The 12,804-nt window shown below is 39.9% G+C and overlaps 1 protein-coding gene across 2 annotated transcripts in view; it reads right to left on the bottom strand.

The window, feature by feature from the left end:
- Positions 1-12,351, bottom strand: part of LGR5 (leucine rich repeat containing G protein-coupled receptor 5) — an 88,124-nt gene extending 75,773 nt beyond the window's left edge. The window contains exon 1 of one of the 2 annotated variants that reach the window (XM_027889097.1): positions 12,140-12,351. In XM_027889097.1, coding sequence (XP_027744898.1) covers positions 12,140-12,351 — 212 coding nt within the window. The remainder of the gene's footprint in view (positions 1-12,139) is intronic. The other variant, XM_027889098.1, reaches the window with a different exon arrangement.
- Positions 12,352-12,804: the final 453 nt, after the last annotated feature.

The raw sequence follows: 12,804 nt of genomic DNA, 5'->3' as shown, positions 1-12,804 counted from the left end.
GTTTGAACTTTTATCCATCAATATCGAGTACCATGATAACACTCAAGATATTATGTTAATGCAATCTGTTCTCCAAGTTCTTGACAATAATTTTTTCCTTACTTATAATCTTCTGTCCTCAATAAATCTAACCATCATCTTGCCTATCAAAACATTTAATTACTAAATCTGGCAGTCAGGGACAACCGCATGAACAAGATTATTATGAAAAAGAAAAAATAAACCCAATATTGATAGGAAATAAAACTCTTGATTTTACATGAGCTGCATTATCTATTCTGGTGGATGATGACATAAAAGGAAAATAAATCAATCTCTGTGCACAGTTCTTTCTTTATACTTGCCCTGACATAGAAAAATATTCAAAATCTGTCTATTGAACTAGAACTGAAAACATACATATATTACAGCATTAAAATACTCGAGAATTATATGCTCTGAAGCAGCACTGTAGAATCATCTTATGATGCAACCTCAAGGCCTCTATCTCATACTGTAACTACTGAGAAATTCTGCCTCATATTTAATCTTCATTCATAATTGTGCCATAGTGTATAAGAAAAAATTGACAGCATAGAGGAATATTCAGGGTAATGTCTAAACCTTCTAACAAATGTTAAATTACCAAATCTTTAAACTGCCAGAATTATTTCTGATAAACAACACCATTTTACAGATAGAGAACAAACAGTAGCCTTATTTCATATCTGATTTTGTTTCACTTGTAGCAAGACATGTATTTCATGTATCTTTAATACTAGTATTACTACTGACTGAAAGAACATAATGCTTTGGCTTTAAGGTATATTTTTTTTCCCTTTTGTCTTTCTGTTATAATCCTCCTGTGGCTGAGACATCCATCCATTTACCAAAATCATATTATTAAATGATAATACACAGATTTCTTATTTTCATTTTGTCATTATTGAACAACCACCTTAATATTGCTTTATAAAAGCTGTGAACACAACTTAATGGAAGCCCTCCATGCTAAGATATCAAAACCACTAATGAGTGTCATTAAAAATTAATTACTATCATTGTTACTTAGGTAATTATCCATTTACCAAATAAGAAAAAAAATCTGCTTGTGTACTCAACATATGGAGATATTTGGATAAATAGGGAGTGATTTCCCTTAGACTAGACTTCTCATGACCCAATAGAACTCTCTACAATAAAACTAACTGTGACATACCAGGACTCAATCCACATCATTAAAAGGAGTGTCAGTTCTAGCTTCATTGGGAACCAAACTGGCTTATAATTAGTTTTCACAAATCCTTATCAGAAGAGATTAAACTAGCAGCACATTGAGAGCACGCAGCACTTCCTTATATACTTCCCACGCAGAGATATGACATTGCAAATAATAACATCCAGTCAATCTGGATATTAGAAATTCCTTGTGAAATCTGATGCTCTTATAGCACTACTCTACGGCCAGGAGCACAAAGCTGCATGACCACAAGAGGCTGTATTCATGATTGATGATAAATGTAGAAAACAGACCACATCTGGCTTCAGGTTTACGGGATTCTTCACAGATGGACCAGGGACAGCCATTGAAGGCAGAACAACCGAGGCACCGATACATACAGAAATGTGATTTTGATAACTGTATTTGTATGATGGTTCTTTCTGTCTATGATAAATGGGATAAATGTATCACAGCACTCCAAAAAAAAGTGTCACTCTTTTCAATGAATGCTATCAACAACAAGCACAAAAAGACTGAAAACAAAAAAAAATTCCCTCCTTCCTCAAACTACTGGAAAATCGGTACACAACTCCTTGACACAACACAACTCACCTGACAGTCTATACCGTGGTGCAATCATGCCAATAATGATGATCACTTGGCTGTATGTCTAAAATAATTTTTTTAAAAAAACCTCCTGCCTTCTATTTATTACAGAAGGACAGACATTATGCATGTTAATGACATAATAGAAGGCTTTCTGTCAAGAGTTGGCACATTAAAACTGAAGCAAATGCTTCATTTAAATTATATTAATTAATGCTTTTCCAAAATCTTCACATTTTTCAAATTCTGTTTATTTTAGCAGTGCCAATTCCACACAATCAAGTTAGTTCCATTAGCATAAGCAGAGCAGAAACTGCGTGAAGTCTTCCTTGGCATAAATCTATTGATTTACACACAAGGAATTACATGCAGAGATGGATCTGTGTCGTATGTGAGTGTCTTAGGTTGCTCAAAGAATTACTGGCAAAAGCATCAGCAAAAGCAGGTTAAATATTAAAGTGAAAGTGCAACAAAGCTCATTGGGAAAGTTCACTCTACTACTTACTAGATGGTTTAAGCACATAGAGAAAAACTGGACTAAAATCTAAAATCAACCAAAAATGATCTCCATGGAGGCTGGGGATGAAAAAAGGATAAGCATAAAAATGAATAAAGAAGACCCTTCTGCTTAATCACAAGGTTTAGAGTAGACCCGCTTGCCAAACTTAGCCCTAGACTATACCAACAGTTTAGGCCTAAAGATTTTAGCCACGCTTAAAACTTTGCAGCATTTAATCAATAGCCTAATTTAAACAATTAAACAAAAGACTCTACAGAATTTACTATTCATTTATAGAGCAACCTTACAGATCTAAACTACTTAAGAATATAAGAGAAAAACATTCACAGTACATTGGCTGTAACATATTCACACTCGCACACACAAACACCTAAAGGAGTATGTACAAGGTACTTACCTGTAAAAAATTCCCCTCTAATTCAGTGAGTGCTCACATCAAATGCATTTGCATCTTCTATCTGGACGAAGGCTTGAACCTTAAGGAGCGGAGGCATTGACCCAGGCTCCATCGGTGGTGTTTGGCAGCGACCCTCCAAGTATAGCAAACCTGAAGAGTTCTCTGGCTCTGAGAGGCATCCCACTCAGGTAGACATTGCTGGCTGCAGCCCCCTGCGGTCCAGGAGAGCTCAAAGGGTCTCACTTAGGACAGCTGTTTATAGGGTTGCAAGAGAGTTGGCTTTAATCACAACAATCTTCCATCCTGACCACAATTTGTGTTGGTAATGTTCTTTGAAAATTCGATAACAAAAATGTTGTTCCGCTTGGGTTGTTATTCAGGCAAGAAAAATAAGTTTCCAAAGTTGTTCATTGAAAAACTGGAGCTTGTTAGACAGAACTAGTTCCTGGTAGCAGACAGAGTTTCTGGTTAGCTCAAAAGAAGCTTAGTCCAGGTGCTCATAATCAAGACTGGGGGGGGCTAACAAGCATTTCTGAGATGATAGTGTAGCCCAAGGAATGGGGGATGCACCACCACAATCTGGCACTGGTTCTTTTTCTGCCATTCCCTGCAATAATTTATCTTATATATTCCATCCAAATAACCTATGAAATACTTCTACAATATGCTTCCACATATATCTGTTTCAACACAATGTTTTTCTATTCCAGATGAAAGGTTTTCCCCCTATAAATATTTAGTAAGCATTTGTTTTATTCCAAAAACATGTACTTCAAGATTTCAAGAATGTGTTCAGCTATGTTCTGTACTGTCTCTGGCCTGTCTTGGCCAGAAGGAAGTAAAGTTCTGGCACTTGGCAGTTTACACTACTCTACATACATACAGGCAACAGGTAAGAGGCAGCGTGAAGCCTCCACATGCTGAGGAACTTACAGTCTTCCCACATGCTATTCTCTGATCAAGAGCTGTCACATTGTTCCCTTTCAGTGCTAGGTCTAAATAACACCACATGAATCCCTTTTCCTGCTACCAGTTACTCTTCCACAGTGCCTCACACTCAAGTTTTAAAAACACTTAGCAACAGTACTGCACACCGTTACTCTTCACCTCATCACAACTATAGACTCAGATGTTATCTGCCCTAGAGCCACTTACAAAAGTTTCTCGTAAGAACTGTACCCTACAAAGTCTTATTGCAGACACACGGCACAAATGTGAACTGTGATCTGCATTACTGCCACTCCCCCTGCGTGGTAAGAGCCACATTTCACTACTCTATGGCAGTGACACAGGCAGATTCCCAGACTACCTGCCATCTCTTTCTTCTCAATGGGCTTTTTGCTCTTCCGTTATCTTTCCATAACTGTGTGTGCCTGCTGCAGGTTACAGTCAATACAAAGTGAGGCTTTATGCAGGGACACTGTAGGACTGGAATGCACTCTGTAAGACTCTTGTTAAGTCACAAGTTTGAACCTGCACCTCTTTTGTCCTGCTTCCAGATCCTTATCCTTGCATAACTGTAGCACAAGTGCAGGCAATACTTCCATATTGCACCCAGCATATGGATCCTGTATTTTCTTGTCAGAGGGTCAGCTATTGCTCTCAGATGCCTGCATAGACTTCACTTGTTCCAGTAAGTAAGAATCTTATATATATCACCGAGTTCAGCTCAAATAGACAGTCATGAGTAAATTGGAAAGGCAGACATACATCCCTATGAAGAGAAGAATATTCCTTGTGATTCCCCTATTTTACCATGTCATACTCATAGTTAGCACCTCAATAAAGTGTTTTTAATCTACAGATCTCCAGCTTTTTTTCAGCCACTACTAAGTCAGTCAAATTCAGATGTAGGTAGTTGTCAGCCATCACATATATACAGTAAGACTAGAGAAAAGTTACATGATTTACTTGAATGTGTAAACTACTTCATTACTGTATGCAGGAACAGAACTGAAAGGTCTCTCTACCTGAATCCAGGCTATGGCTAACTGATCGTAGTCCCTGTTCCCAGAAGCAGTTTCTGCCCTTTACTTATGCTTCCAAAACAGTAACCTCTGTGAATCAGGGTGTTTAAAAAACTTTCATTTCTATGCCTTCATAAGGTTGAATCCTGTTTCTGGACACTGGACAACTCGGTCTGCCCCCCACCAAAAACATAAACGCAACCTCATCATGTGCAAGACCAAAGGGAGAAAGATTTAATTTCTGAGGCAGCCTCCACACCAAGCTGATTAAGGATCAAGCTCAAAGGCAAGTTACTCATCAAGGTGGTTCAAAACAGGTAACTTTCAATGATGAGTGAGAGAGAGCTTTGTCTTATCTTGCTTTCTTTGCCAGCAATGACCTACTTCTCCCCTCAGGGTACACAGAGACTCATTTACAAACTCAGTGAATGCCAAATCAGAGCAATTACACTTCCCTTAATGCTGACATCACTGCACATCTGTTCTTTCATTCACTTACACTAGCATTTTTATTATCGCAGGATCCAGAAGACATGGTATAACTGGCATCATAAGATGCCTACTGCAACAGAAAGAGGGCTAGGAAAGTTCTATTTCTGTGTAATATCAGTGCTTTAACTATTCCATCCTCAAACAAAGCAGGCTGAAATGTCAGGTAAAGGAACTAACAGGAAAAAAAAAAGAAAACAGAGAAGTAGTATTACTTTCTACCTCCCACCTCACCTTCATAAATATCAGCATCAAATTATTGTACACTTTTCATGTGAAAGTTTGTATGATACAAGCACTAATTTAAGATTTAAAGAGTTTATTCACAATCATTATGAAAATTAGGTCCCAACCCAGAAAATACTTCTGCATTACTTAAATAATTAATGCTTACGTTTAGTAATTTCACTAAGCACAGTTACTTACTCTCAATAAAAAGGAAAGCATTTAATTAAGTGTCCTCAAAAGAGGGGAGAGATATGTGTGGTGGGAGTTATAGTTGCTTGTACTGCTTTAGACTGACACTTTTTTTTTTAATTTGCCCAAAGTCTGTCTAAACACACACATCTCCATGCACACAGCAGCATACCACCTGCATATAAACGCCCGTGCTTTTATACTATAATGCAAAAAAATTTTAACAATTTTTAATAAAAAATATGTCCTTAAAATTGTTTCATTTCGGCTACATAACAATACTGTTGAAAGAAGTACATTCCAGATTAGCTAAATGTTCAGTGTAAGATTTTGAAAATTTTTGGAAGAAATGGTATCAAAAGATTTATGATATACATAATTATTTAGTCTGTGTAATGAGATAGTAGAGCAGAACAGCTTAATGAAACTATTACCCAAAACCAAGCTGATATTAGGGGAAGAGATAATTGTTTTAGAATTATTAAAGGTCTTGATCTGACAAACATTTGCACATGTGATTTCAGTGGAACCATTCCTGACACTAAAGTATAGTATCTGGATAAGTATTTGCAGGACTGGAGCCAAATCATACAATTGGACCCAACTAAGAGCCCATTTGTTACCAATAAAATCCTAGTTTGTGAGTGGCTGATTATTATAATTATCATTGTTGGACACTTCAGAGTAATTATTTTTTGCAGTAGTGTCCAGTCATGAAAATATAACTTGTCCTTTCAGGGACTGACCTCATTCCTGTGGCTGCAGTCCCCAAAACCCAAAGTTCACAGCTAAAAATTAGTAAAACATGGCAAAATAATTAAACTGAAAGGTGATATAGAAAGTGCTGTCTGAGCAACGGTCTCATAAAACTGCGCCAGTTCCTAGGGATCTGCATTGTGATCCCATTTCATTCCTGCTTAGTGTTTCAGGCGTTGTTGGTGCCTGGTATAATATGACCTGGCTGGGGGTCTTTTTCATCTAAATGGCAAAGACATTCCAGGACACTATTTCTATTTGGGTGCTGCTGCTTTTATACTCATTCTAAGGTCTCCAATTCAAAAATTACAACCTGTTACCTATCGACGTCTAGAAGAAAACGCACTAGGAGAAAATCAGGGGTACCATGAATTGCTGTCACATACAGCTGAAACTGTTCACTGTCTTGGTTTTGTACATTTAAACCTCGATTCTAAGAGATAAAAGAGCGTAACACTCCTTTAACAAGTGACAGCAACTTCATTTCACGCCCTACTCCTCCCCAGCTACATATATCTCTTTTTTAATTCTCCAGGCATTAAATTTTTCACATCTGATCAGTAAAATTGTACAGACTTTTCTTAGGTCTTCTCAGCAAACAGTGCAGAATATGTAGCAAAAGGATTTGCCACATGAATTGCCAAATCGCTGAGGAGCAATCATGCTTTGATCACATCTTATTCTTTTTAAAGATGTTAAGGTATTTTCTTCTGACTGAAATCTAAAGCTGTTTTGGTATGTCAAAAACACCACATCACATTCTGCCCTCAATGAGTTTACTTGGAGCCAAAGGAACCACACTTTATTTACCATGCTTTTTACTGGGAAAAGAATCAGATCTGCTGGACAGTTCAAGTAAGGAAGTCAAGGAAAATACCATAAATTGTATTAATCATGACCATTTAAATAGCCAACAGAGAATTAAGAAAGCAGTGCATGCAGATGAAATATTATCTTGGCCAACAAACAGAATAAAAGAAAGCAATCTGGACTACTGCAAAATTGGTAGCCGTTTTAAGCATTTGAAAGACAAATGACATCGGAGAAACGACTGAGTTAACAAGGGAGCAGTTGAGGAAAATCTAATCTCCGCTGGCATGTTGACTGGGAAGGTCAGCCCAGTGCACGCGTTCTCAGCTGGAGTCAGGCTCCCTCTGCCTGGCCAATTGTCCTATGCACTTCAGATACCAACCAAATTGAAGGTGCCTTCACTCTGTCAGCACCTTATATTCTACCAGCTTAAAGACAGCTTCCTTTTCCTTGTCAATTTATGCAGCATTTCTACAGAGTAAACGCTACAAAGGAGAAAGGTAGTGTTGTCAGACCTTTTTTTCTAGTTCCTTTCTGAGCAGCAAAAGGCACCTTAGCAAGCAGTCTAAAAGAGTTATTTTTAGCACTGTATGCATTCTCAAAAGTGAAGAGTGACATTCTTAAATACATTTTTAATCCAATTTTTTTCTCAAAAAAACTATCTTTGACTTGACACACTGCTTTGAAATTTAAAGCAAACCTCTTGAAAACCAGCCAACATGAACTTTATATAGTTTACTACTTCAGTTTGCATTTACTTCTAACTTATCTATGGATACATTTTACCTTTACATGCATACTATAGCCATGAGTAGAGAGGAAATCCTTGGTTTCCTTTTCAAAAAGGAAGTTTAGCACTAAATTCTAAATCCCGAACTTGGATTCACCCTCAGTCAGGACAAGACTCAGATTATTAACTGAAAACACATGACAATCATTTAATTTAAGGTACAAAAATGCCTTATAAAATTTGTATCTATATAAACAAGTACTTTCTAAAAAAGACACATTTTATGAAATACCTAACTTCTAAATCTTGCCAAGGGATCTGCAAGGTGTAAGAGACTTTATAAATCTCACATCTTCATATGAAGATATCTTGCTATTTGATCCCTTTAAAAAAACATGGTCATTCCCAAGATACCTTAGGTGACAACACAAGACTCGAGTTTGACTGTGAGATCAGAATGATTAATATGGTGCAAGTTTACTCCAAAGGGTTGGTTTTAATTTTGACACAGAAATTTCTATCTTTCTTATTTCAGAAGGTATCGTTAATTTTTAGGAACATACTTCTTAACCTTCAAAGAAGTATTTTTTTCCTCCAATTTCTTTGGTTTTTATTTTTATGTTTAGTAGTCCTAAACACTTTCAGATACACTGCATAGTTTTAACTGTGCTCTACAGGACCATGTATCACCAAACACAACACTACGGCAATGAGTGAAGCAGAAGACCAAAACTTACTTGAAGATTAATATGTTAGGAACCTTACACTGATTTCTTCTCCATAGGTTTGATGCAATAATGTTAATGTTATCAAAATTTTGAAAAATAATTTTTCTTAATAATTGTTATGAACAATAAAAAATTTTATGAACCATATTTCCCCAAATGTTACTATACATATTTACAATGTACTCAAATTTAAACTTTTTAAGTAATCACAAACACAGCATCTGAATTGTTAAACAGCCCTGGCATTTATAATAAATTTAGTTTTCTGTGCTATCCAGGCCCTTAACAAAGAACCTCAAAAACTTTAAGACCTGTCTTCTATATTGTCATCACATGAGATACTTCTCATACTAAATACCCTTGAACAGAATTGTCAGATTTTAAACAATTTTTAATGAGTAATTAAGTAGGATGAGCTTGTGGTTAAACAATGGAGTTAGGATAAGGCATTTTGTCTTTAATTACTGGCTTTGCAATAAACTTTAACTTTGAGCAAGCCCTTCTTTGGCTTAGTTTTCCACATCACAGCAAATGGTAACAATACTTCACTAACTCAAGGGTTTGGCTTCAGAATTCTTCTTCTTTTCACTATGTACTGATAGGAAAGCAACCTGTTCTTAATTTGAAACAGAGACTCAGTGCTGCCCTTCATCAGCACATGGAATTCTCATTTATGTCAACAGGAGTTGCATTAAATACACTGAGCCTAAAAGTAAATGAATATACTTAGCCTAAAAGTAAATGAAAAAAAAAGGAATGGAAAAAAACTCACAGTTTCTCCTTGCCCACTCTTAAAAAATCTAACAGTTCATGGCAGCAGACACATAATCATAAATAAAAATATTTTTGATGGAAGGCAAGAATTGCAGCCCGGGATAAACGAAAATGGAGAAAAGTGTAGCAGGTCCATCTGTAGAGTACATTTAGCTCTGCTGCAAGAGCACCATCATAAAAAAATGGCTGCACATGCAAAATTCACTCACCATAGTATATCATGCTCTGTACACATTTGTCTCAACATAAAACAAACTTTAATGGCCTCAGCATTTCAACTTTTCACACAATTTCCAGTTTCCACACCAAGATAACATCTACCCTCTTCTCCTATGCAAGTATTCAGCTAAAATAAAAATGTCAGAAATTTAGGAAAAAAACCCTTTAAAAGCTCAAAATTAATACAAAGTTGGTTTGCTCAGATATGTCTATGATGCAAGAGCAGAATATACTAGAGAAGACTTTTTTCTGGAGAGAGATTACTATGAGTACACAGTTTTAACATCCTATTTTAATCTGAAATAAAAATTGTCACAGCACAAAAAGACATTTCTGGGGGGCTTTTTTGGGAAAAAAATCCAAACAAACAGAAAAGAAAATAATCAAGGAGCAGCTGTTTGGTCACTGCCAAGCTCAGGGAGGCAAACATCCCTATAACAAGCAGGCACATTTTAAAATTTGTCATTGCTTAGCCATCTACAGACAATGAGACTTGACAGTTCTTTATGGAAGACAAGCAGAAACTACAATTCTCCATAATTAGGCAATAATTCATCAATCCAATAATAGCAGCCTTGTAAATTTGGAAAACTGTAAGTGTAGCTGCCTATCTGTATGAACTGGTCTTTTATACTGTTATACTGCCTGTATGCAGCCTCGGGTATTTAAAGGTCTGCCTGTCCAAGTGATGTTTTTTCACTTCAGTGTGTCTGTTACTGAACAGCAGAAAATTCTTGACTGGAGAAGGACATTCCTTCTGAAGGACAGGAGAATTTAAAAACAACAGTGCAGACTAGATCACAATCCTACCAAGAAGCAGATTACCAGAGGCAGAAGAACCACAGCAGAAGACAGTAGTATTTTGACATCATCATGCATATGCTCTCTTTTTCTTCATAAAACAGTCAAACAGTGAGTTCTCTCATGCTTTTCCAGTTTTAGCATTCTTCCAAGGAACAAAGAATTTAGGGCCTCTACTTTTTGACACAGGATATGTACCGCTTAGGTCTGACTTTATACCCTCACCTTTTTGGTAATGGCTTTCCAAAGCACCAGAAAACATTGTATCTTATGCATACCCAAAATTCTGACCTGATATTTTTTTAACCACTGGCAGACTTCGTATGTCTCTTAAAGGTTGTATCTTTATAATGCATAGCCAAAGTTTTGCTCTACTGTAAGCAGTTGTTCAGTAACGTTGACTCCTGCCTCTTAACATTACTAATAGCTTTGACTGTGAAATGTTTATGATAAAATAAGGTAAAACTGATCTTAAAACAAGTGTCAGGACAGTATTTACATGCATAATATTTAGAAGAGTCTTTCAGCTCCACATCCCCTTCATAAACTGATGCTATTTTCACCAAATCAAGCTTTCCTCTAACATATACTTACTACTTAGATTTTATTGGTTACTTAATTTCTATCTTGTGTATGCTGGCACAGTTATACTTCTCTTAGCCATTTCTAGTTTACTTTATTTTTTCAGATGCAACATATATTTTATGTCTTTTGAAGTCTGGTATTAACAGAGAAGTGAGTTCAGAATGATTTAGTACCCCAAACCCAAACACGTAATTCTGTGAAAGCATCCTCACACTGACTGTAGTAGCAAGCATGTCCATCAGCATGGATAAGCATTACATTAACAACCTACTAGTCATGCAGCCACAAAAAACTATGGAATCAGTAAGGAGGGCACTAAAGGAACACTTTTAGTGCACCAATACTTTCAACATACAAAACCAAGAGAAGGTAAACGACGATCACTGAGCCAAAAATAAGAAAACAAAGAAAGCTTTACCACAGTTTTGGGTGTGGGTTTTTTGCTCGTTTGTTTGGGCTTTTTTTGTGGTTTGTTTCTTTTTGTTTGTTTTGTTAATACAATTTTTCTCCCTTCTCGCCGGCTCTGTCCCTACGCTGTAACTCAGCGCGCCTGAGATGCACAGGAGTTTCCAAGCAGCCCGGGCCGACGGGGATGCCCCGCCAGGCGGGCACTGCGCCGGGAGGCTCCAGCGGTGCGGGGTGCGCCGGCCCGGGCCCGCATCGAGACACAGACACCTGTGTCAGGACACAGACACTCCGGTCCCCGAGCGCTGCCGCCTCCTGGGAGCGCGATTTATTTACTGCCTTTCCTCCACCCGAGGGGAGATCTGTTAACGATTAAATCAGCAGCGACCGCACATCAAAGCCCTGTCCCCGGAAGCAAAGGTGAAGATTAACGTCCCTGCGGATCGCACCGGCTTTCTACTCTTGCAATCGCTTTTAACTACCCCCTAAACGGCACATTCACACAGCGACCCTCCCGGCGCCGGACCGGGCACCGCGATGGCCAGGCAACCTATACACGTTTTACAACCCGCCCGCTGATTAAACAGCGATTAGAAACGTATTTGAAGCCAGGTGTTCTCTGCGGGCAGCGGTCCCGCACCGACCCCGCGAGCCCCCTGTCAGCGCCGGCAGGCAGAGCCGGGGTCGGCCCGAGCCCTCCTGCCGGTGCCCCCTCCCCGCCCGCCCGCACTCACAGGTAGGAGGTGAAGAGGCTGAGGTTGGCGGGCACGGCGGTGAGCCCGCGGTCGGAGCAGTCGGCGCGGAGCAGCACGCCGTCCTGCTCGCAGCGGCACGGAGCGGGGCAGCCCTGCGGGCGCTGCCCGCCGCCCCGCGCCCCTCGCCGCAGCGCTGGCAGGCAGAGCAGGAGCAGGAGGAGGAGGGCGCGGGCAGCGCGGGACGTCGCCATGGGGCCCCGGGGGTACCTAGAGCCGCGGGGCGACCGCTCTCATGCCCCGCGGCGCGGCGGGGGCGAAAGTCGGGCGCCCGTCTGAGCTCGGGGAGCTCCTGCGGCTTCAGCCGCCGCGCTGCTGTCTGTGGTAGCATCTCAGCTTACACGCTGCTTTAAAGCCCTGGAGCCGGCACCGCGCGCCCGCTGACGCCGCCCCAGCCTTGCCCGCCGCAGCGCGCCGGGCCCTGCCCGCGCCGCCGTGAGAGCGGGCGGGGGCGGCCGCGGGCACGCCGGGCAGGCGGGGAGCGGGGAGGCGGGGGAACCCCCCCTCTGCCGGGCTCCCCCCCGTGCGAGCGGCCACCGCGCTGTGGGGCTCACTTCAGGGCGGTGATCTCACAGAATCACAGAATGGGTCAGGTTGGAAGGGATCACAGTGGGCCATCTGGTCCAACCTTCCTGCTGAAGCAGAGT

This window comes from Empidonax traillii, unplaced genomic scaffold, assembly GCF_003031625.1.
Source record: "Empidonax traillii isolate 1590-97213 ecotype Southwest subspecies unplaced genomic scaffold, ASM303162v1 scaffold252:size1141739, whole genome shotgun sequence".
Lineage (NCBI taxonomy): Eukaryota > Metazoa > Chordata > Aves > Passeriformes > Tyrannidae > Empidonax > Empidonax traillii.
The sequence above is the reverse complement of the archived record's forward strand: the minus strand, read 5'-3'. Positions and strand labels throughout refer to the sequence as shown.